Source organism: Battus philenor, unplaced genomic scaffold (genome assembly GCF_028537555.1).
Source record: "Battus philenor isolate CCGP_79_NKW_IND1 unplaced genomic scaffold, ilBatPhil1.0.hap1 SCAF_28, whole genome shotgun sequence".
Taxonomy (NCBI): domain Eukaryota; kingdom Metazoa; phylum Arthropoda; class Insecta; order Lepidoptera; family Papilionidae; genus Battus; species Battus philenor.
In genome coordinates, this window is record NW_027181691.1 from 4,269,353 (window position 1) to 4,296,188 (window position 26,836).

At 32.3% G+C, this 26,836-nt stretch overlaps 2 protein-coding genes across 2 annotated transcripts; one reads left to right on the forward strand and one right to left on the reverse strand.

Moving 5' to 3' along the window:
• Nucleotides 1–1,772: 1,772 nt before the first annotated feature.
• Vps24 (vacuolar protein sorting 24) lies at nt 1,773–8,245 on the forward strand. Its single transcript, XM_068769436.1, has 7 exons — nt 1,773–1,907; nt 1,981–2,041; nt 2,296–2,475; nt 3,404–3,444; nt 3,737–3,910; nt 5,478–5,647; nt 6,833–8,245. The coding sequence occupies exons 1-6, from the start codon at nt 1,863–1,865 to the stop codon at nt 5,628–5,630; spliced, it is 654 nt and encodes a 217-aa protein (XP_068625537.1). The 5' UTR covers nt 1,773–1,862; the 3' UTR covers nt 5,631–5,647; nt 6,833–8,245.
• Nucleotides 8,246–9,392: 1,147 nt separating this feature from the next.
• Nucleotides 9,393–26,501, reverse strand: LOC137925905 (solute carrier family 53 member 1-like). Its single transcript, XM_068769384.1, has 11 exons — nt 26,212–26,501; nt 21,432–21,585; nt 20,400–20,632; nt 18,205–18,466; nt 16,379–16,749; nt 14,985–15,132; nt 13,644–13,838; nt 12,380–12,552; nt 11,846–11,976; nt 11,272–11,427; nt 9,393–9,602 (listed from the first exon to the last, which is right to left on the reverse strand). Exons 1-11 carry the CDS (start codon nt 26,278–26,280, stop codon nt 9,485–9,487), a joined length of 2,010 nt encoding a protein of 669 aa, XP_068625485.1. The 5' UTR covers nt 26,281–26,501; the 3' UTR covers nt 9,393–9,484.
• Between the last annotated feature and the right edge of the window lie 335 nt (nt 26,502–26,836).

Sequence of the window (26,836 nt, forward strand, 5' to 3'; positions counted from 1 at the left end):
ACTGCATTTACAGTATGATTACGAATACTCTGTGTAGCCATACAACATCTACTTTTAATATCTTAAAAATATACCAATACTCTTATAATGTCCTATAACAAGTCTTGTATAGTACATGTAAACGTGAGTAGAATCTGTCTAATGACAGCTGATATGGTAATTTTTAACGTTGCTGATATTAGCAACATTTTGTTTAAAGATAATTTCTTATAACCACGCTCTTACAATTATACCGAGTTGTTTGATAACTTATTTGAAAATGATGAATAAAAAATATTAAAGGGACTGTACACCATGATTTAACGGAATGATGATATAAAATGATAATATAATGAAATAATTTAACCAAAGTTAATATTTCACCAGAAACCACAATATTTATTTACGGAGGTTACGTATAGTAAGCTTACATAAAATTGATACTTTTATTTATTTTTATCTCGACCTAGTGTTGTTAAGCTATACTATGTGTTAGGATATAGTTTACGGACCCTTCCATTCTGTGACCTCATGCTGAACTAAGCCGTAAAAGCCTTAGGGCTAACAGCATTAACATTTTCGAAACAATACAATACTTTGTTGTCTAAATATTACGTAGTGGACGGGTTCTCAGTCATAAATTAAATAAAATACTATTGTGTGAAGTAAACTACACGGCATGGCTTTTTGTACACTCGCAAAAAAAAAACATAATAAGTTCAGAAATTCGCGCAGCGTATGAAATGGGACACTGCTTGTTGTGGCGATGTTTAACAAGACAGTTTATTTTTGCGACGATATTTTTCTAAGTGGGTCTTCGGCTACGACGGCGATCTTAGAGGCGACTCGCATGGCAAACAACAAGACAGTTGCTCTTGTTTCATTGTTATTCTCTCTTCGCTCAAAGTGTGTCATAGGTCGGAGCTTGCAAATTAACACATGTACGATTGTTTGTAGCTTCTAGTGTGACAGCAACGAGTACTTATATTTTGCATGGTCATGTGACATTAAAGAACAAAAATGTGTTGGTTAACTTTATGTCATGTATCTGGGACTAAATATAATGACTAAACTCGTATTCAACAAATTATAATATGTGCAGCAAATTAAATGAATATAGACCGTATTAATTTAATTTACTATAATTTTAGTTAACAATATATTACTAAAATAGCTTTAACGATAGGTTAACTTTCACAAAATTACTACAATTTTTTATCGTAAAATGTTTGCTATCATTGTTTTATTAACGGTTTTATTATTTATGGTAATTTTACACGTGATATTGTATAATATTAACACTTTTGTTATGTTTGAACAGTAAATAACAAGCTGTGTATAAAATATTAAAATAAGATGTTATTATTTCTAATGTGCATATTTATTATAAAAAGAATATTTTATATAGGTACTGTTGAACCAAAAATTATACATAACCGTTTCATTTTAATATTTAGAGATATTTTTTTGCGTAACGACTCGATAAAATAAACTCATTGGTGTATACAGTTGTACTTTTTTTTAGTATAAATTAGTTTCTTTAGCAGCGTACTTAAATTAGTTTATAGCAAAAATTAAGTATTAAGAATTTTTTCCAGCGTACTTAGGGATAACACACCAAGATTCCTAAAATCTAGCTATCAACTTTGTATGACGGACAAGAAACCTTAAAAATATTATATAATATTACTTTCAGATTATTAATTATGAATATGGGTTAAATGATTCACATAACAACTCTGTTTACAAGTTTGGCATAATGCAACTGAATGACATACGAATGAGATCATCACACTGCTGTCAATGTCAAATTAGAACGGGTTTGGTGTCAAGTTTAGCTAAACAATAAATTTTATTTTAAGAATATTCCAAAAAAATAAAATATGGGTTTATTTGGTAAATCGCCCGAGCGAAACCCGAAAGAAATGGTATTTATTACAGTTAATTAGATATTTTCTTTACTATTATTTAGAAAAATATTTAATAACAATATTATTTTAGGTAAACGAATGGTCACACAAACTTCGTAAAGAAGGATATAATTTGGATAGACAAATAAGAGGTAAACCTTTGAAAATTTAGTCCTATTTAATTTGCTTTAATTGGCCTTTTGACTCTTGTTTATAGCTCGTTTAATATAGTTGACATTGGGCTCTTCCCAATATTTGTAATGTTAATTTTTTTCTAAACTGCTCGCCCTTAAACATTCCCAGAACCTTATAAACATAACAGTGCGTATAACTAACAAATTTAATAAAATAAAACTAGTTTCTAAGAAAATACTTATAACTATTTTTCATATTTATTCTTTTTAAGCAATACAAAGGGAAGAAGAAAAAATCAAAAGATCATTAAAAGATGCAGCAGCTAAGAGTGATAAACAAGTGTGTACAATATTAGCAAAGGAAATTATTAGATCTAGGAAAGCAATTAGTAAAATTTACACAAGTAAAGCACATCTAAACTCTGTGCAAATGCAAATGAAAAATCAATTGGGTAAAGGTTTTATTTATTTATTTATCGACTTAATAAATAGAAAACTTACAGCTATGAAAACCCGTTTAACCTGAAGTGAAATTTGTTATAGTTGACTGATGGCCAATGACAAGTTTTTACTTATGGTGTTCAGTCTTATTAAAGATAAGCAAAGCAGATACTAATAAAATAGTTACAATTTAAATCAAATTCTGTGTTCAATAACAGAGACTGTCAAATTTTTAACAATATATTTATAAGTGTAAATAATAACCATTGTTTCAACATGTAGATGCCCACACAGGCATACAGGCAGTGGTCCCTCCCAAATATATCTATAGGGGCTATATCATAATTGTTAAGCAGGTTGGTGATCACAGAATGGCATTATGTTTTGCAGAAGATGCCTATCTTCTGGAAACTTGTATGTGAGTAGTGGCAATCCTATATAATTGATGCACAAAGTGTGAATTATATAAGATGGTATCTTGGTAATCAAATCTGGGATCTACAGTTGCAAGTTACAGTGCCCTACTGCTGCACTACCACTGCTTGCAAAAGCTATTGTAGCCTTTATTCATTCATAATCATTAACTTAAACCTTTTGTATAATAGGCTTAACTCTTGTATTATTTCAAGTTAAGAAATATGGTATGGATATAAAGGAATGTTAGACTTATGATTACAGATCAGATACGCTGTGCAAATTTGCCAAAGGTTAAATTCTTTACTTATTTGAAAACATTTTTGTTGAAAGGTCTTGAAATGCAATTTTCTTACTGAGATATAACTTTAACAATTATTTTTTATTTCTTAATTTACCTTTTAATAACTTATGAACACCACTTACATAAATTATTAAAAAAATAACTTCAGATAAATAAATATCTTAACATTCAATCCATGGTCATAAGTCATGAAGATAAAAAGTATTTATTGCTCATTTCAGCCACATTGAGAGTAGCAGGTTCATTGCAGAAATCAACTGAGGTATAATATTAACATAATCATAATAAATTATGTGTAAATAAGATTATTATAAATTTTTCTTTAAAAAATAATTTTGCTATTGGTAATTACATAATTTCACTTTGGTTGTTTTTGATTTAATGTTAAAATATAAGTTTCTTAATTTAGTATACTTATTTATATTGACTGTATGTGAAAATACAAGATGATTGATATTGTTTCAGTTTCACTTACTATTAAATATTGATAGTGTAGGATTATTAAAAACTAAAAATTTAAACATTGTTTAACTTAAGTAGAAAGCTTTTTATAGGTAATGCAAGCAATGCAAGCTTTAGTAAGGCTACCTGAAGTGGCACAGACTATGCAAGAGATGAGCAAAGAGATGATGCGTGCAGGCATCATTGAAGAAATGCTTGATGAAACCATGTCTGCTGTGGAAGATGAAGAAGAAATGGAGGAAGCGGCGCAAAGTGAGATTGATAAGGTATTGTAGATACTTTTTTTCTCATACAATATTTTCAAATGCAATAAACAGTAATATATATCAGCAAGTTTCTATAAGTCATTTATATTTGAAAGCAATTTTTTCAATTAAACACTTTTAGAATGCAATTTAATTATTTTCTTATTATTCATATCCATATTCGGTGCATGTAATTTCATATATAGAGATTGAGTATGTCAGATGGATGAAGTTGTTATTTGCCTGACATCATGGCTGCGACATTCATGATATACTAAGGGATAAATGAATTATTGTAATTATTAACAAAAATAACAACATATTCATAGGCTCATCCTATACAAAAATGTATGTGTGTGTTGTGGTCACATTCCTGGGTATAACTATGTCTTTACCTATTCACATTGCAGGATTGATAAAAAATTACCTTTGATCATTGTACAAAATCTTTATCAACAATTTAGTTTTAAATATAAAACATTATAACAAAAAATCAAGCAAATAATTTATCACATAAAATAATATGAATAAACGTAACCTCCTTTAAGATAGTATTTATACATAAATCTTTACGTGTAGACTCCAGATAAGGGGCAGTATATGTTCAAAGTCCTTGTATTTTACATATTTGCAATGAATTTAAATTAAATATAGAAATAAAACTTACCGTGTGCTCCTTAAGGTAGCCATCAGTTTTAAATATCAACTTGTAGGATACTGGGTATCTTAATTTTTGATTTTGTTCTTAGGGAGTAATGTAATTTATCTTATGTATGAAGTAAAGAGGATGCACATTGAAACATGATTAGCATGTTTATCACACTTAGCTATCTTATTATATATTAAAAGCTATTACAAATTATTATATATTAAAGCTATTACGATATTAGCTGTCGCCTTATATTATCTAATATATAAAATTCTCATGTCACGGTGTTCGAACTTGAACTCCTCCGAAACGGCTTGACCGATTTTTACCAAATTTTACATGCGTATTCAGTATGTCTGAGAATCGGCTACTATCTATTTTCAATACCCCTAAGTGATAAGGGTGGTCCACCCCTAAATTTTATTTTTAATTTTTTAGACAATTTTTTTGGTTTTTATTTTATTATGATACAGCATACAAAAATACATACAAACCTAAATTTTCACCCCTCTATGATCAACGCTTATTTTACATTTGTTAATTAAAAACTTTAATTTTTTTTTGCAAAATAACGTTTGCGGGATCAGCTAGTAGTTCTATATGTATTTGTCTGTGAAAATAAATAGTTGAGGACATTTATCGTGATTCAAATAAAATGTTTTAGAACATATTGTTCATGCCTAGCAATCCGGTAATAAGAATTAAAAATATTATAATTATATAAAAAATAATAATTGCCTTCTAACTTATTAAATTAGATTTGGGTACATAGGTAGATAGATTTATTTTTAATCAGGTTTTATTTCACAAAATTCTTATTTTGTTAACCTATTGCTTCTCGTTCAAATTACAATAAGTCCTGTATTTGCATATAATTTTGTTGACAATTATTGAACATCAAGTTTGACATGTATTAAATACTTTATTCATTTTGTAAAGGTCTTATGGGAATTAACACAAGGTAAATTGGGCGAAGCTCCTGCACCACCCAGCGCTGTTGGCGCGCCTTCTACGAGTCGCGAGGCGGAACCCGAGCCCGATGAGAGTGAACTTGATGAAATGCAATCCCGATTAGAAGCTTTGAGGTCTTAGCTACGGCTTCATTGTTGGTAAGTAATTAAAGTTCCAAACTTTGTATATTGGAGTTTCTATACCGAGACAGTACCTCGTGTGAACATGTCCATTTCATGTGGACAGTAGCCTGTTCAAAAGCAAATAGGGGAAATATCTCTATTTTCATAAAAAAATTATATTATTTTTGAATTATTACTTATTTTATATTATCATTAACCATTTTGATACACTTTGCACATGGCCAAAAGAAGCACTGTTAAAGATATATATATAGAGAGAGACAATTAATTTCCAAATTGTGATTGTTTATAGATAATAAATAAATATAAAATGAACTATGTTGTAAAAGAGTCTTAGAATTTGTTTTCTTATAATAGGCGGTAGTCCATAAATGGTTAGGAATATAGAACAGCAGTGATCAACTTTTATTAAGCAACAGAAAGTAGATCGGTGAACCTGTGTTATTTTTTACTTTTTGGGGTTGATAGGAGACAGAACAATCAAAACATCTTTTTATGATTTTGCAATCTTAAATAACTAAAACAGATTAAAATGAAATTATCATATTATTACTCACTTTAAAGTTGTGTTAAAATGGTTAATAAAAGTCACAAAAATGGTTATTATAAATTTTCGAAAAAATTTCATCGCTTCGGAAATCTTACAACATATGCATTTTAGATCAATATGGGCGCGGAGTTGATCACAAGTGCCATAGTGTAATGAAGCATCAATCTCAAATTATCTGTAAACTAATGTTTATTTTAAATACAGTAGTTTCTGTAAATGGCCTTAAAATAACTAATCTGTCGTCTATAAGAACATTTCCTTCCATTTACCAGCTCATCACGATATCTATGAACTCACAAGGAATAAAAATAAATTAAATTTGGTAGGAATTTTCTTTTTTCTGAATAGAAGTCAACTACTTACGAAATTCAAGCCTCAAGAAGGTTGTTGGGACATTCTAAAAAAATAATGAAATTAAGACTATAAATAAAAAACTCAGAGACATAAAATGTCACATTTTTTAGACTTGTAAAAAATTGCCAAGAATATATTTAAAAAGGTGGCACACAATAGGTAATGCGCGAAATGAACAGAGGACAGCTAGTACAACATCATGAATTGACTACTAATTTTATAAGTCACATAAGCGGTTAAAATAGTTTTTTCTTCTCAATCCTTATTATTAAATTATGCTACATTTTAAATTACAGGAAATTTCCATTGAGATTGCTTATGCCTGCACTGCTCGTCGATATGAAGATACATTTTTTATTGTAAATAATTGTTATAAGATAACTAATTAGATTAATTTAAAATAAACTTGTTACGCAATAACACGTTTTTGAGGTTTCTTTAAATTCCAATTGATTTTCATTTTAATGTTTATATGCAATCAAAATTAATCCTACTATAAAAATCACTTTTACTTTCAATTTATTTATCTATACTGTACCAGGATTATATTTTATTTGCCGGACTGAGTTCACATAGCGCTTTATCAACCGCATTTCTGTAAGTGTATGGAAAGATGATTTTGTATGTGTTAATATTTGTACCGAAATATAAAAATGCCTTTATAGTCGTGCAAAAAACAATTTACTCATCTATTTTTCTCAATGTATTTATTTTTATGGGGAGACCCGTAGAACTTCACCGATTTTTGGGCCACCAAAGAAAAGCTCTTCTAGTCGAATGGCGATAGCCAGGAGCAGATAGAAGCTTGTATAGGACCCTCACTTGATGAACCGATGATATAGCCAATATTACAGGAAGTCGCCAGATCAGTTGAGCAACGCATGTTTAACAGTGGTCGTATATTAGCCGACGCGACAATGATTGTCATCGTCTTCGCCATTCAACACAATCATTTCAGTCGTAAGAAGCATAATGCTGGATGTAAGCTTCCGTAGATTTTCAATACGATCTGTTGAAAGCGTACAGCGTCTTCTGTTGATCTTAACGAGGTGGCATGCCCACCTTGTCGATCTATGTAGACCATAAGGCTCCAATCGTCCTAGTGATGAACAAAAAAAAATTCACATATTTGTTATTGAATTTTCATCACAAGTTAAATACAAATAAGTCCTAGGGTAAATAACACGTCATATGGAAATGGGAAAAATAGATATAAGACCAAGTGAATTCGACTAAATCGTGTAAGCGACTGAAACATGAAAACGCATTTTTAGCTTGTTATGCATTTTTTTATATTAACTCTGTCCGGCGTATACAGTATTGAATTGAATTCAAACGAATTTAACTTACTATTTATAATAAACAATGTTTGTTTAACCCATATTCACTTCGGGCTGTTATCATAGCATTAAGAATTTTTATCTATAGCGCTACCGAAACCACTGTACCACGCCTTACGCTCACGGAGAGGCGGGAGAAGTATCGGCGTCTGCGTTCCATCAGTCCGCCGTGAACGCATAGCGGTGGCACTTATGCTCTTTTTCCTCACCGGGCTCCCCTCCTCCTAAGACACGGTACTGCAGTTTCGGTAACACTATACTTGCTTAAAGTTGGAAATTTAAACAATACGAAGGAATATTCGTAGTTTAGAAGAAATATTGAATGTATAAAATTTAAAATAAATTGTTATTGATTAATATTGTATACATTTATTTGTATTTATATAAAAAAATTATATATATTCCTTTATAAAGGACCAAGTATTAATTAACGTTTTAAAATAATTAATTAACGTCAAACCGAAATCAATTTATAGGGTAGATAGGGTGTAGCCTACACTACACCTTTTTTATAAAATCAGGCTATTATGATACGAATTTTTGTCTGTCTTTTACAGAAGGATTACTTACAGTAGTATAAAAATGAAAAAGAACGGCTTGCAAGATTTGTGATGAATGCTAATAAATACTCTAGGGTTACCCACTAATTTTCTTATAAAACGATTTCGGTGTGACTTTGATTTGATTAATGGAACATCTTTTACAAGATGTGTCTTACAGTATTATTTAATAGTGTATCAATTAGAGAATTTTTCTTCAGCCGCGTCAAATAATTATGAAAAAAGCCTTGCCTAACTTTGAGGTATGTATTCCTGGTACATTTAAAATTTCTGACAAACTTTTTAAGCAAGTAAACAATATGTAAAGTTTATTATTTATATTAAATAAATTAATGTTTTTAATGTCTTTTCACATTTATTTCAACTTATACTATCTTGAATCTAATAAATATTAATCATTAGTTTTAAAAAAGTAATATTTACTAGATTTATAAACAAAAGGATTTTGCCAGTTACCCACAAATTTAGTGCCTCATCATCATTTTAGTCATAAGACGTCCACTGCTGGACATAGGCCCTACACTGCGCTTGTAAGTCCATGGTCTCTACTGCAGAATCTTCACCAATGGCCATCCATTATATGCAGTTGGGCTACGTCGGTTTCTTTCGTTCGTCGGATCTCGAAATTTCCGATTTGATTTCGTTGAGAAATCCCCAGCATAGTCTCTACACGGCTCATTGAGGCACTACGAGGTTGCCAATGAGACCAAACCATTGGATATTACAAATATTAAAATATCACCAGATATCACAGCCTTTCAGACTCCTTCGCATGGTAGAAAATAGAAGTTGTGGGCTTATGGAGACTTCGCCCATGTTAATTAAAGCGTTTGTTTCTAGATATTTGAAAAATTTGGGCATTATTTTATGAATAAGTCGTTTCTTTTATGTTACAGTGTGAAATAGGTTACTATCCTTGCAAATATAAAGGTATGTAGAAAAATAAAACAAGGTAATACACATGTCTTTTGATTTCTGTAAATATAGATTGAATAATACTATAACATTGCTTATAAATAATATCAAGAACTAAACATATCACAGTTGGTTACAACATCTTGGAGGACAAATCTAACTCTAATTGTAGATCCTGTATGGACTCTTTCTTCAGGAGCGGCTTTCGATCGTTTTCTTTCGCCTTTTTTGGGTGTTTTTTCTTAGTTAATCTGCGAAAACATAATATGACAAAATTAAAAAGGAGTCAATAGATCATCCCAATAGCTAATACTCGTATGCAAAAAGCAGATACACAAAAGCATATTTAAATAAAGTTATTTCCTTGCCGAGGAATTTAGATTTTTTTATGGCCCCTGTTATCAGAGACCTCTAGTACACCCTACATTAATTATTTTCACATCCTTCCTTTTTATTTCTGTACTCTTCTATTGTTAATCGTTTGGTTTATCTTTCCTCTTCTTTCATTCTACAATTTTCTATCATTCCCTTTCATACTAATTTCCGTTCATTCATCGCCTCACATCCTTCGCCTCGTTCCTCAAATATCACATCCGGGTAATAATCACATTTCTTTACCTTAGTTTATATATATTTTATGCTATTTTTTATTCCTATTTATTATACATTACCACAATTTATCACGGTTTTCAGTTTTTATTACATACATTACATTGTTTTGAGTTTTTTAATTATTTCTCCTAAGTTCGTTTTTATTCCAGTTTTAATTTCTCTCCCTTCTGTTTATTTGATTGCTTACCCGACCTGTACCAGTTTCATTTACTTTTAGTTTGGAGTCTACAAGAAAAGGTTCGACCTGTATTGATAACTATAATATTTATTACATTATAAGAGTTTATACAATGGAAAAGTGTTTTCAGTTCTAACGAGTAAATCCAAGCTAAGTCGGTGACTTTGGTATTAAATACATACTAGATAGGAGTACCAAATTGGACAGACTACATAATATACGAAAACTCTACCGTGTGATTGCTAAGTTCTGCTTCCACCAAAGACATGAATCGGGTCGATGAAAGAAATAGTTTGGAGATTCAGTCACTGGAAAGAATCACGCTTTACATTTCTTATATACCAAAAACAGTACATTTTCTTAGTGGTACAACTAGTTACATGTGAGTTCCTCATTCGCAAGTGAAGACCTGGATGTAGGAGAAGGTTATTGCCTTGGAGGCAGATTCAGGGTGATCCGTCACACGTATGTCCTGGTCCCGAGGAGGCGCGCGAGAACTTATTCTGCTCCCGTCTTTATGATAACAAATGGATAGCTTCTGCTCTACCCTAAGACGTTGAATACCCAAAGACTCCAAACCACCGCCGATGGAATTACGGTAGTATGTGAAAGAATTCTCGTAATTTTAACAAAAGGCGTCTTAAATTTTCAGTAGGTTTAAAATTAACCTGTAGAGGTCCGACATAACCCTTTCCTTGTTCTAGCAAGTTAAGGTTAACATATGGTATTCCTCCAGGAGACCAAAAAATTCAGCACCAGATACTACATTAATATATAAAAACAAAATAGTTTCCATCGTTTAGAAAACAAGCGTCTAAGGCCGCTGTTCTAAACTGATTTACCTTACGAGAAAATTAAAATAAAAGGAGGTGGACATATTTCATCATCGTTATTTCAGCCGTAGGACATAAGACATAGTCTTCCAATAGTATGGGTTGGTAGCGACCTGTATCTAGAATCTTCCAATATTTTTAATGAGTAAATCTACCCATCTTGGATGTCCGACGTACGTCTATATTTGTTAAGATACTAAACCCAGCCTTTCCTCTATAACACATATTCCCAAACTTTAATAAACTACCATCAAAGTCACAAGAAAGACATGAACGCGTTGGGGATGAATTAGTTACCTGTTTACTACGCCGTCGGCATGATCCATCATGCGTATGATATCCGCCTGGTCCGAGGAATCAAGAGGCGCTACGGAGATATCCCTCACAGCTCGGAACTTGCCGCAGTTGTTCAGGTGCTCGTTCTCCAGACGGAAGAAGTTCCAGATGAATCGCCTGCGGAAGTAACAACCATTGGTCAATGGTTAATACAACTTTAATACAGCTGAGAAATACTATAATGCCACGCTTAGCTGACGGGTTGGTCGATCGTCCATCATCTGGAAATTTATTTGCGAACAGGGGCAATCTTAAATAATTAATGCATAAAGTTTGAATCATATATGATTTTATTCCGGGAATAAAACCCGCGACTTACTAATAGAAATAATAACACAATACAGTAATAAAAACATTTTCAAAATTCATATTACCTTTAGATTTATTGGATATAGGTGTAAAAGCTTTAATGGTTTTTGCTGACGAATGAGATAAACATTCACCTTTTAAAGTTTTTACACCCTTAAACAACCACCCTGTAGAAGCGTCGTATCGATAAAAATTAAATTAGTGTTAAAAAAAGTTTCAAACGTACCTAACGACTTCCAGCGGCGACAAGATAGAGACCATCGTCTCGCCGCTCACTATCTGGTTCTCCGTGAGAACGAACGACACTGTCCAGATGAAACGAAGCACGAAATCTTCCACGATTGCGAAGTAGTAGAACTGTAAGCGTAAATCACGATAAAAAAATGTTGAGAATCGTTGTAAGAGACAGTGTTTCTCAACATTTTTGGTAACGTCATACTTTTAACCCTTACAAAATTTAAATGCAAATTTATAATGAAAAAAAAATCCTACAAATACACTTTTAAATGACACGATGACAAAAAGAAATATTGATTAATAAAAATTTTGTTATTGCTAATAATCCTAAATTTTGGTATGATTATCCCTTTTTTTTTGCTTTTGTGACGTAATATTTCCAGAGGGTTGTAGAAAGCGTAACAACAATTGAGGTAAGGTTTAAGGAAAGTGAAATTTCGGGTGACGTATTTCATAATCGACCTCATTCTTATTTTCAAAGATTATTTATGCAAGTGACAAAGTATAATGAAATCATACTTACCCCGGGACTGTAAACTATCTCCTCCCTGAGGAATTTGTTCTCGGCGGAGGGACCACAGCTGAAGAGTCCCCAATCCATCTTCACGTCCCACGTGTAAGTGTAGAGGGACGAGACCAGCTGACACCCGAACCACGCGTAAAGGAACGGATTGTCATAGGAATCGGCGTAATTATCTAAACACAAGAATTTTTTTCTTTATTGTTTTCTGGTTTGACTAACGCCTGCATAACGCCATCTACCGGCTTACATAGCAACCGATGTCATTGCTCAAGAAAAGATAACTATGGGATTCTTTCTAGGGTCTTGGGGACAATGACAACACGAATCCTACATAAGAAAAGAACCAATATTTAGCCACTTCAACCACCGTGCAACAAAGTGCATCGCCCGCCAGCCCACTGATAAATGCGTATGCGGCAAACAATGCACGAATCACACAACCAGACTGACTGATAGAAGAGTTGACTCTGTGTTTGGCACTAATCGATGTAACATAACTCCTGAAGGTGGCCCGTGGAGGGGTGAAAAATGTGTTGAGTAATTTGGCGGTGGCGGTTGTGTGATTGAAAATTGGAAATTTGGTCCTTTTCTTACTTAGGATGGACTTCCGCAAGGTAACGCCTGATTCCATTAAACGAATCCTACAGTAGAAGTGTGTATATTAATTAAAATTAGCCCATATTTATACCGATTCTTAAAACTATGAAAACAATATTCAACCAATAAAAACCGTCAACCAATCACAATGCGAGTATTGTAGAGCGTTGTCTCTTTCGCCTGACGTAAGTATAGAGCGCTCTGGCGTGGGCTTTGCCCCTGTTCGATGCGCCGGTGACGATGACATATTAAAACTCCTATAACACGATACCATCGCATCATCGTTTCTTGTCAAGCCGTTTCCAACCGATCCTATTAGAAATCTGTGGACGTCTATATCCAACAGTGGACGTTCTATGGTTGAAATAATTACGCCTCCTGCTGGGTAAACGTCCCAATCTTAAGGACCATGCGACTATACTGCGCGCTCTGTTGTTTGACCTAGCACTTCAACTTGCTTATCCCCTGTTCATTTCTCTACAGATCTTCTTACTCCCAGCTCTATCTCGTAGAGAAATCATGAACATGTGTCTCTCTCCATTGCTAGTGGATAACATGCATGCAATAAAGGCAATTATTACAGAACACAACTTGATAGTATTTTCAATTAATATGGAGGGATTTCATAGCATTTTCCAATAGAAAGTGAATAAAACTAGATAAATACCTTTGTACATGATCCGCAGCGTAGCGAATAGGACTACAAAGAATGTGGTAGAGTACTTTCCGGCGTTGACCAAGTGCGGGAAGGCTTCGCGGCTGTCTCTATATCGACGCAGACACTGCCAGAAGCGCGTCCACGCCGGCACTATGTTGACCAGCGCTCGCGTTATTATGAACCATTTGTTCGATTCGAACGAGTCTGAAAGATATTTAAATTTATATTAATAAAAACTAATCCTCTATATATCTAAGTGTTCAGATATAAGCTAGGCAAACATATATAATTTTGTACCGTGTTATATAAAACGAATGTATACTTATGTATTGCTGTAGGCGTGTTAATTCGAAATACAAAAATAAGCAAAATATTTAGTAGATTAAAAAAGGTTAAAAATACAGACTAAAAGAGTTGAAAATACAGACTAAAAACTCTTCTTTTTATATAAATCACAGAATAAATTAAATCGCCAGTCTACCTGTCAAACATTTGACTTCAAAAAATAAAGAAAAGTATTTTTTTAATAAAAGTACCATAATAATTCATTATTAAGGCATAAAATAATACTCTTTTTTCTCTCCTCTAAAAAGTGGTAGCCCAGCGGTAGAGGAATGAGACTTGTGATCGTAGGTTGTGGTTTCGATTCCTGGGATAGTCTGGTATAATTCACCCTATGTGAACTAATTTTAAAGAATCGCCACTGCTCACAAATAAGTTTCCAGAAGATAGGCAGTAGCGTCCTCTGCGTTATTCTACGATACCACACTGCGATCGCCAACCCGCCTGCCAAGCGTGGCGATTATGATGTATCCCCCATAGATATCTTTGGAGGGGGTATAGACCCCTCAGAAATGGACGCCTATGGGCTGAATTGACGACAACCATCCAAACTAGTATAAAACTTAGTTCCATGTAATTATAGGAAAATATTGTTATTTTTTGATTTGTAAATGTTTCCATGGCTGAGAAACTCTTAGATTATATTTTACTACGAAACTATAAACCAGTTATATGTGTAAACATTACTATAAACTAAAGAGACGAGTTCCGCATTTTCTTGTATTAACTCATTATCATCCTTTCAGCCAATAGACTTCCACTGCAACGCATGGGTCTCTCATAAAGATCGCCACGTTGACTGGTCTTGTGCTGCCCACATTTAGCGACTTCCCGCCTACCTTAACTACGTCATCGCTCTACGTAGGGGGGGGCCTATCACTTGCCTGTTCTGTCACCAAATTGGGTATCTCAAAGATGTGACAATCAGTTACGAGCATACTTTATGCAATTTCTGTTTTGTACACTCTTAAGATTTTAATATTCAATTATCTAGTTGTAAGAACTCACCGTTAACATTAAACCAATCTCCACCCATTATATAGAAGGCGACTAAGTAGTGGAAATCCAAAAAGGCGGACGCGAAAGAGTTCCATTGATCCGCCAGCCAGAAGTCAGCGAACAGAACCGGCATAAATGGAGCGGCTAGAATACGTCCCTACACAAAAGATTTTCATTAATATACAGATTGATTGCTTATAGATGTAAAAGCTATAACGATATGAGACTATAGTTCATTTACAATCAATTATTGTATAGTACTCCATATCCGAAAATCAATGATTTCAGAAATAGTAAATAGCGTAATGATAATATAGTAATAAAGAGAATTTCAAAATTCGAATTACTACGTATTAAAATTAACAACCGTTTACTATCTGTCCCTGCAAACTTTATACTGACGGAAGTTTTTGTTCTGTCGCATTCCAATAGAAAAAATAAACTAATGTGACATATTTTAGAGTGATAGCTTTTGACAGGTGATTGGAAATAGGTGAAAAAGTTTTAAAACTTTTTGCTACTGCTAAAGATTTTATATTATAATCAATACCTTTCTATTTACGGTTAACACCTAACATTCAAACGTAGCTAAGGCGGTGACAATAATTATTTATTGCATTCTTAACGCGAACAAACTATTATTACGTTACTAAGAACAACATACATACATACAAATACACACACAACATACAGTGATGGAGTTTAGAACAAAACAAAACCCATGTGGCAAGCCGCACCACAAATACAAAATGTTTTTATTTAAAAAGGCATTTACAACGCACTTTTGATTAGTCAATTATTTTATCATTATAAGTGCATATACGTTTCCCTTCATTGCATCGACAACATGATACACAATATGCGTAAGTGTTGGTATAAATAGTTACATACCCTCAATTTTGTTTTTGTGCGATATTTTTTTGGAATTTTATGCGGCTTTTTTTAAAATCAAAATATCTTTATTCAACTAGGCATTCAAATTTTAACGAGTAAATAATTTTACATTGTAAGTAATAAGCTATCACCGGTTTGAAATGTTGATCTGCCGAGAAGAGCCTACCAGAAACTCTACTGTTGTTCTTTTAAAACAAAATTTAACTGATTTACGCATTGTAATATTAACTGTGCAAATGAGTCAATAGGAGTCCCATATATTAAGGGGACCGGAAAGTTATGTCGTTTCTTTCGACATATTTTACAGAAAAACCGATTGATTTTTACCGCTCTGGCATTGAAAATTTGTATACTAAATGGCAAAACGTTGTTGATAACGAAGTTGATTATATTGTTGATTAGAAATAAATACTTCTTAAAAATGTAGTTGAGTGAATTTAACTTAAGAAAGCGACATTAATTTCCGGTCCCCCTAATATTTAGATTATAACATAACAATTTTTACTTACGCATATTCTCAGAAACCAGAATCTAGCTTCATGCCGGAAGACCTTCAGCGGATTGACAAGAAATATTATCATAATGATGACCAGAGCCAGCGGATTCACAAACGGCGGTATACTGAGACTTGCGCTGTAGATGAAGCTCAGTATACTCAAAGCCCAGACCACGCCGAAGATAGCTGCCAGCTCCATGAGATGCTGTTCCGATAAATGATTCCTTGGGTCCAGCTCGAATATTAGGACATGATTGACTCCTGAAGACCGCCATCCGTATACGTTGATGCCTATCAGGAATATGAACTCCACTAACAGAAATGGCCCGCGGTACAACCGGAATGCAGTCTTGAAGTTCTCTGTCGCACCTTCATGGAACAGAGCTGAAAATTAAACAGATAACTCAATCACTTCCGTGCTGACTAAATATAAAAACTCTATCGTTTAAAGAATTTATTCAGTTTGCCTATAATAACTTAAATTATATTACATTGTCTACAGCAATAACGTGTATTATCATCATCATCATGACAACCGATAGGCGCCCACTACAACGCTTTACGCTGCACACATCCAGCGACTTCCTGCAACGTTGACATGTCATCAGTCCATTTAGTGGGTGGCCTAATCACGCCGCCTTTACCGTCTTGTAGTTCTCACTCGAGAACCTTTATTGTGCTCCGCCTGATGCCACTTTAGACGCGCAATATTGCAAGCCACGTTGGTTACTTTGGTTCAGCCGATTTCTTCATTTCGATCTCGCAATGTAACTCTGAGCGAAGTCCTTTCCATTCTTCTCTAGGTAACCTTAAGACTTCTTATAAAATTCTTTGTAAACAACCACCTATTGTTAACTTGATGAAATTAAATCATAAGTGTATATTTATTTTTGCTTCTAATATTTACATCAAGTATATCATACTTTCTGAAAATCAGGGAAATCGGTAATTTTTTTGATACATTTTCAAGGTTGTATTGAGAATCAACAGCCAATATTTTAACTTCTTTAAATTTAAATCCAATTTTAGTTATATTAAAGAGCTTGAGCATTCGGTCACCACAAACACAGTGTACCTTACCTGCAAGCGGGGTCAATTCGCGGTAAAAAACGCGCGTTAACTCTAATATTTTGAATATCTGTGGTGTATATAAATATCTGATTATACTCGTAATCACATTAGCACGAGCGAACTAAATTCTCTACCATAAAAATATTTTTATCGAACAAAGGTAATCTATGCTGGATTAGATTTGTTTGATTACGTCTTAATAAACTTATATCTGAAGTTTAAAGAAACACAAGGGATATAACACTGCAATATAACTAATTTAGTGTACCTTAAACATATTAGCTGTGGGATTTGCCATGGTCAGTATTAATTGCTGATAAGAATGCAAACGTATGTGCAATGAGTAGTTCAAACAGAAATAATTTATGGCTGGTTAGTCTGGTACGGTTGGACAATATTTAACATTATCCAAGTTAGTGGTAATCCTTTTATGGTCGCTGTACACCCCGGTACATTGTAAGCTGTTTGAATATATTGGATTTTCTGAGACCACGTGGTACATTCTGCTTGTATTAAACGATTAAATTCTTCGAGCTTGGAAATTTAATACTCATATTTTCCTTCCATTGCTAATACAGGTTTTGCTTTGTGTCTATAGATTTCTGGTTTACACTTAAAATAGATTTTTGGCGCAATATTTTGGATTCTAACTGAATTCTAAACATTTTTTTTTTGTAAAATTCCACGCGGACGTTATAAATGTGAAATTATATGTTTTGCATCTTTTAATAAAACGTCATCTTTTATTAATAATGCTTAAAAACTTACCTGATAGAACCACGGTGATAAAGAGAACTATAAACGATCCGGAAAACAATCCGACTTTAAACGTTGTCCAGGGGCTCTGCTGTTCCCCCAGCGGTGGTACTCTAAGCTTCTTCATGGCCTTCTGCCTATCCCCTCCCTCCAGCTCGTTGGTGACGCTCGCCTCTGTGTCGCTGATGAGCCGGTCGATGTCCTTGTTGGTGTAGAAGTGGGACGACTCAACATGCTCCGCGCGCCACATTGCCCCATTGCTAACGTTTAACAACTATTGACAATAAATTGTACCTCTTATAAGTTTTGAAAGGTATGCTCGTCACATGGTTGAAGCAATTCATACTTTTTTTATCGTCAATTAATAATTGGTAATCTGATAGTGTAATAATACAAAATAGGTCTCGTCTATAAGGACTCTTAGACAAGTAAATCAATTGCAAATTGCAATGAAACGACAACATTGAAACATATTTATTTATTCTTTTAAATAGGCTTCGCTAAACACTTTAGAAAAGTCAATACATTGATATTAAGTACGTTTACATATGTATATCTTACACAGTATTATTGGCTTTTTCCAAATTTTCTCAACATACTGCAGTAGCCTACAAGAATTTTGATGGAATCAATATTCCAAACCCGACAGGCTACTAATCCTAGAAATAAAACTCAATAGTTATCCTTTTAACGCCAATTTCGCTTTTTTATTTTGTTGTAAATCTTGTGTTCGTCACGTGAAAATCAGCATGATACTAATCCCAGACATGTTTGTCTCCTATGTAATATTTAAAACAATAATAGACTTTATTAGACTTGCCCTAACGTAAAATCAATTGTTTCGCGGTTAAGTTATAAAATACCGACCTCGTTAATCGACCAATTCGAGTTTTAGCCCTTTCGGCTATCTTAAGTAAGAATACTAAGCGGGACTATCGTTGAGTGATAGCTCCGTTGGTCCGATGATTATATTAAACTATTCTTTATTTAGTAGTAAATTGTCTTCAAATTTACAGACATGTCTTGTAGTCTCACGAGAGATAGTAGTTTAGTAACAGAGAACCCTAGGACAAAAGAAGAGGTTTTTATCCTAAATGTAATGAAACACTGTTGTGTGAAGTAAGCCCGCATAATTGTACTTTAAACATTGGTTGTATTGACAGATATACGTGGCTATTCATACTTCTAATAATATCATAAAGCGTTCCCACGGTCGCAGGCCGTAAGAGGCTTGCTCTAGCCACGATTGTCAACGCCGTGTCTTGTTGCACTTTAGGCGTTACTCGAAGTACATCGCCTGTCAACAATATGATTGTTCCCTCTTCGCTTAAAGAGACAGTCGGTACTTGCGGGTTAGCAATTGGATTGTACAAAATTGGCCAAGAATATCAGGTCCCCTTTAAAACATATATATTCAAAAAACTATAGTAAAAGTTATTTATTGGTTTAACTATACTATTATCGACAATCATAAAGTACTATTTTAAATAATAAAAGTTTAAAGGAATCTACAAAACATCTGGACCACGTTATCATTCTTGTTTTGTGGTTAAGCTGTTGAGTGTTTTTTATTTGTGAAGTATAAACAGTTTGTGATACGAAATGACAAAACAACGAAAGCTTTGAAAAATAAAAATCCAGATGCTAAATGAACAGGAAAAGTCTCAAGAGATTGACAGATTAGTGAAAGTTCCGAGATGTGCTATGCAATCAACCATTAAAAAGATTGCGGAGATTTGTTCTTCTGTACATAAAATTAAAACCGACAGACGACTGTAAGACCACAAAAAACATCTGAGCTCGCTGCAGCTCTATCCGAGGACATTAGAAGGTCCGCTAGCTATCGGACTGTGAGAAGAACACACACAGAGGCTAAAAGATTGTAAGGCCAGGATAAAACCTTAGCTCTTAGTCAACAATAGGAAAAATCGTTTGGAAATATTTGTTCAAATAATAGTCCTATAATCATTTCATACCTTAGGCTACTATGCCTATTTTGGGTCATTGTGAATAAATATATACTTATATTTATTTTATTTTATTATTGTAATTAAATTTATATTTTTATTTTATACTATCTCTATTTTGGGTAATTGTTAATAAATATATAAAGTAATCGTATTATAACACTCATCCTCAATTTCTTTCTAACCACTTTCGATCTTATTCAGTCATTAAGGAATGTTATGGATATCGTTATTGCTTACCTTATCATGCTTCTTCAATATCTTCCTGAAGCCTGTGTAATTAAGGTTCTGATAATTCTGCAGTAGAATAAGGCTTAGGTAAAACTCGCTGAACGCCAACTTGAGCTCCTGGACCTTTCGACGCGGTATCGCCTTCTTGCTGTCACCGCCACCTTTGGGCTTCATCATATCGAACTGGGACTTGAGTTCGCTCTGCAACGTCGCGAATTTACGCGTCGCCTCGGCCAGTTTTTCTGAAAGGAATTTTGACAAGTCACATTGATTTCACCTAAAAGCCTACTTAGACTTCCCGCTTGGTAAAACCATGATATAGTCAGGATCGCTGATGAAGCCGCTGTATGCACGTAGGGTAGAACCGGTCAACGTGACGATCTTGAGTGGAAGTCTATGTTTTGCAGTGATCATCTATCAACTAATATGATGATGACGACTTTGTTTTTATTATTATTCAACATATAGCAAGATGATCTATTTACGGCATATTAGAAAACAGAATATCGAGTCGCGAAATAAAAATGGAGAAATACGAACATTTTATATTATAATTGTAAACAGAATATATTTCCACACTATATCTTTTTATCAATTACAATAGCAACCCAAAAACTGACTGAATAATAAATTGTATCAATTTTACTTCATCATCATCATTTCAGCCTGGGGATGTCCATTGCTAGACATATTGCCTCCGCTATAGATTTCCAAAATAACCGGTTTAACGCGGCCTGCATCTAGCTTCCTCCGATCGTAAGATCGTCTTTCCACCATGACATGCTTCGCTACGCATGCTACACCGTGGTCTTCACTCTAATATCTTGGAGCCCCATCAGCTATTTGTTCTGCGCGCTAATTGGCCAGCTTACTGCGACTTCTCTTGCCAATTACCTTAAGTAATAATAAAAATATAGCAGTGCGACAAAATTAATTAGCTCATATCGAACTGCTAAAACGTATAGCTACTTAATTTTATTGCATACACACACATGCACATAGACACACACAAACACATGTTCGTTAATATTTCAGTAATACCTGAATAAAAAGTGTTAATTTTCTTGAGCTCCTGGTCGCAGTAATGGAAGAAAGTTTCGTCGAAGTTGGCGAAATGCCTGGACAGTACCTCGGGCTCCACATTTTCTGCAGATGGTGCCTCTTCTACCGCAGTATATAACATTGCCTTCATCTCCTACAGTGGAATTAAGTTTAAATTATCTATTCTTTACACATAGATTTTCGTTTAAAAACGAAAACGATAGTGTGTCGCATTAACTTATTACTTTTGACTGGTTCCATAATTATTTTTAATATATTTTATTGTTGTTTAAGAAAAAACAATATAATATAAACAAATTATTTACAACGGTTTCTAAAAAAGTTTCCGATATCTATTTTTTTAAAACGGCTCAAAGTTTAGCAAATAGTATGTATGTACTATGATAACATAAAAAATAAAGATAATCCACAACTATTGGTGATTGTCTGTGGGTATTTAGTTGACAACTATTGTGATTTAATATTTAAAAGATTTTAATAAATACTTATGTTATAAACCTTGAGACTACAATTTTTAATTCACATTTTTCACTAAGATTGATGTTTAATTTTACAAAAAATCAATGTTTGTCTTTCTTAATGTAGTTATTTACTCTGATCTTAGATTTATAAATATATTGGATATAAACTGTATTTTTGTAAATGTAAATTTATTACATACAAATTTAATTCTAGAAATGACTATGTCACTTTTAATTGCAGCAAAACAATACACTTTATATTGCCGTGCATTAGATTTCTCTTTTAAAATAAATCGTGGTCACCCATTTTTGTCTTGTGTTTGTATTGTGTGCTATAAATACATTATCATATTTAATAGTCTTTTATAATATAGAGAAGGGAAAAACTGCTTTTGGATTAAAACCACTTTCCTTAAAGTTATTTAATGAATATTTAATACAAAAATGTTACTGACACAAAAATCATCTATTATTTCTTTGAATATTACAATTAAAATTTAATGGAACAAGTTTAATATATCCACAGTAAATAATTTCGTATGTTTAAGTAGATTCAGTATGAATATTCAGACATCTGCATCTAACAATGCAAACATACATTAGTTTGTCACAAATGATAATATTGCAAGCTAAATAATCCATTGTTTTCACAACAGCCTTTGTTATGAAAGACGAACTAAATAAATGTAAGCAATAAACCATGTAATTGTAGTTATAATTACAATAAAAATTTAAGTTCCTTCACACGTTATAGAAATAAAGCTTTAAAGGGCTAAATGTGTAGCTCATTTGTCAGCATACAACTTTAACACTTTTGCTTCTATAATCCATATAAAGTGATCACTCTGAAATATAATACATTACTTTATAATTTATGTTAAAATACAGACAGACCATTAACTTCTGACAACATGTAATATAAATTTTAAAAGCGCTTTTGCATACTATATTGTTTTATAAATTTATATGTATATATACAAAGGATGTAGATTTATATTACCCTTATTTGCTACAAATGAAAATTTTCTATTTTACTCATTTTTTACTAAACATTTTGGATCAACTTATAGAGATCATATGCTTAAATTGTGAAAAGGCAAATAGAGCCTAAATTGATAGAAACTTTATGAGTTCTCACATAATAGAATCTTTGAACTTAAAATATATGACTATGAGTTTTCAAAATGCTGGATGCTTTTTTTATGATTACATAAACAAATATCTTTATTAGTAGGGAAATTGATTCTCATGTTTCATAATCACTTAAAGATCCTTTAAACTGTATATCTATATTAGAGATTTTACAAGCAAGGATTCTTTTGGTTAACAAAATATTTAAATTTATTGCATGTTAATTCAAGCACATTATATGATATTTAATTGCAACACCTAGAGAAAGGTATTACAAGCTTGTCTTTGCTTTCTCACCTAACTTAATATTACATATATCACTATTTTATGTATATTTGTTACTATTCTAAAACAAAAAATTTGGATATGAAACATCAAAGCTTTTCTCTAACAGTTTAAAATTTCATTGAAACCAATATTGGGTAGTTCATAAAGTCTTAAGAGAAATGCAGTCATGCATGCATGTCAATGCAGCATAGCACATGCATGATCTTGCAGCTGCAATATTCCGCAAGAGTAGCACACAATCAACTATAAGCTTTGCACTTGATGAAAAAATGTGTCATTCAATTATTAGACAATCAGGGCTTATTGTAAATACAACTGATTTTCAACAGAGACACTTTGGATAGTATCAATGTTTCGCAGATTTCAGAGAATGTTATTTCATGACCCACTGTTACAACAGGCATTAATTGTACCACTATCTGAATAACAAAAAGGTTGAATATTTTGTATATTCTCAAATATGACCTTGATTTTATGAAGAAACATGTTAATAGACTAGACTAGACTAGACTAGACTAAAGGTTAAAAAAACACAGATTGCTTTACCACTAAACATTGGGAATGTAGGTAAACAACAAATATTCTGTTATAAAAAAATTTTAACCTTCAACAAAAGGGCACAAATTTTATAATTACTTATCACACAAAATTGCATCAAAGATTTGTAATACTAAATATTTATAAATTTTCATTTATTAGGATGAATACTGCAATAAGATACTCCAGAATGGTAGTTTGTGAAATTAAATCTATTGTTCAAATACTGTTTTGTAAATACTCAATGTTATTTATTTAAATAAAACTTCTTTTTCTTGATTTGATTAAAAAATATCAAATCATGCAAAATTCACTTTAAAATAATTTTGTTGTTATATAATATTTGCAATCTTATGAAACCATTTTGGATATGTTCATGATCTTATAAATCATGTGATAAAATGATTGATTGATGAAAAATATTGATAAACAAAATTATTCAAGGATATATTGACAGAATATTCATATTTATTAGATACATAATAAAGTGCATCCAGACTAGTTATTTTTTGTGCAATAACTAATCCAAGTGTTACAATATTTGATAGCAAAAAGTTATTCACTTAGTGTTAATATAAAAATCTTACAGTTGTTGACAATGTAGAAGTTAAAAGGTCTATAGGATGGTCACCTACTGTGTGAACTGAGTAGTTACATAAGCTTGCAAAACTACCAAGATAGGATCCATAAAACTTTCAAAATGGCAGCAGAGACTGATTTGATTGCCCACAACCCTGTCACGAGGAGATGGATAAAAAAATTAATTTCACAGTCTATCTTCTCATTTAGATATTGACATGTTTTGTATAAAGGACTTAAAAAAATTTTTACAATGAATATTTCAATAAGTATTAGTATCTGACATAATTTTATTTGTTACAGTTGTCAGAATCTTTCTTACTTACGATCAACTTCTTAATTGTGCTCCATCAAAAGAACCAAGCACTAAGTTAAAGTATCCGTATGATTTTTGTGTATTATATTTCATAATTATAATTTACATTTCCATAAGAAGCTTGTAACTAGAAAAATATTTTATATTTTGTCTACCTTACCAAAATTTTATTAATCTGTAAGTTGTTCTTAAATGTAAGATATACAGAGGGATGTTATCTAATAACAATTATTTCAATTTTTGCACTATTCTAAGCAAGTGTGGAATTTTTTTGGTAATAGTGGTAAAAGATTTGATCTCAATGCAACAGCTTAATGCTAACAATAATTTTGTAATATTATGGCTCATTTGATCCCATCACCTTGATACAAGTATTTCCATACCTGTCTTAAACACCTTTGTCTTAAATTAAGAAAAAAAGTTGATGCACTTCTTTTGATACTACATTTTATTTTTACTATACTTATTGTTAGGCTCTGCCAAAAAAAATATATTACAAGAAACAACATATCGTAAAATATTTTTTTTGTGTAAATTATGGTAATCCAACTATAATAACTGATTGAGCCAAGTTACAGCCATCTTGTAACCATGAAAAGAAAAATGTTAATAAAAGAATGAAAATCCATAGGCTTAGTTACTCCAAAGAACATTCACCTAATCTAGAAAAAGATATCTGGTGCAAAGGCCCATGGCAAGGCTCAAGGAGAGACAGCCCAAATTATATTTACAAGGAAAAACTATAACTCTGGCTTTAATAACTCAAACCAAGTGAGGTTGTAAATGACTATAGGCAATACCAATCCATCAATAGGTGCTGTATTAGCTATTTTACTTGGTACATATTCTCATTAAAAAAAAGAAAAATCAATACTACTGTGAAATAATAATCAAATCATATTTTAAACATTTTAAGATTCTTATTTTATACATGTGCATACATATGCGTAAATAAATAGATTAACATTTACATAATTAATAAAATTGTCACATTACTGTACATTATTCATAAACTTTATATTTAATTATATTTATAAGTTTTTGATACTAATAATGGATAGTATGTATAGTATTTGGATAATAAATGTCGATAAATGTAGTGTTCGTACCATATATATAAATATAAATCTTTGAATTTTTTTAAATGAAGATATTTTCACAAGTAAGCTAAAGTATTGTGTATGTCAAGTGTTACTCCATATGTTTCAAAGACTACAAGAGATTATGAGACAAAATGTTAATAATGTACTGAAAATATATTAGGAGGAATTTTACACTTTTGAAAGATTTGATATAAAAAATAATAAGTACCCCTGGTATCAAAAAATAAATAGTTGTCGCACATGTAAAGAAAACCTTGATAATCGCGTATTTTTAAACATTATACCAAAATTTACAACCAGTTTTGAGAAAAAACAAAAATAATTTGTTGTATAAGTAAACTTACCTCATAATTGATATATTGTTTTCGCCACTCTGGGGTTATGTGCGCACTTAAGTGCTCTGCGAATTTCATTTTTAAACTTTCTTGTATACGTCTTGACGATAAGAAACTCTACAATACACTAGAACACTTCACGAGAGTTTGTTTTATGATAACTGGACGTTATGATCTAATGTTTACTATTATTCTCATGCAGAAATATTGGAATGATTAAAAGCATGCATTTACTACACTTGCCCATACAATACATATTAAGAAATAATAAATTTAAGTAAAATACAATACGCAGGTTGCTCTGTACAAAACCAATTGATAAAGATTTTGACAGTAGTGACAATTTAATGAACGTTCAATAACCTTTGTGTAATTATGTAAACACAATTTTTACCTAAGTAAAAAAATATTAATGCTTTTGGGTGTATAACAATTTTAGTGTAAGTGTGGCTAAAAAATTCTTGAAGGAAAACGTAAAAATGTTCTATAGGTTATTTTAACTTATTAAATAATTTTAACGAAATCTTAACAAACTTTTAATGAAAATATTGGGAAGTATGCAACAGGTGCCAGTTCCAGTTCGATGGCCTTCTCGAATGTAGTAGTTGCCTGTTTTGGCAATGAAAACTTTACA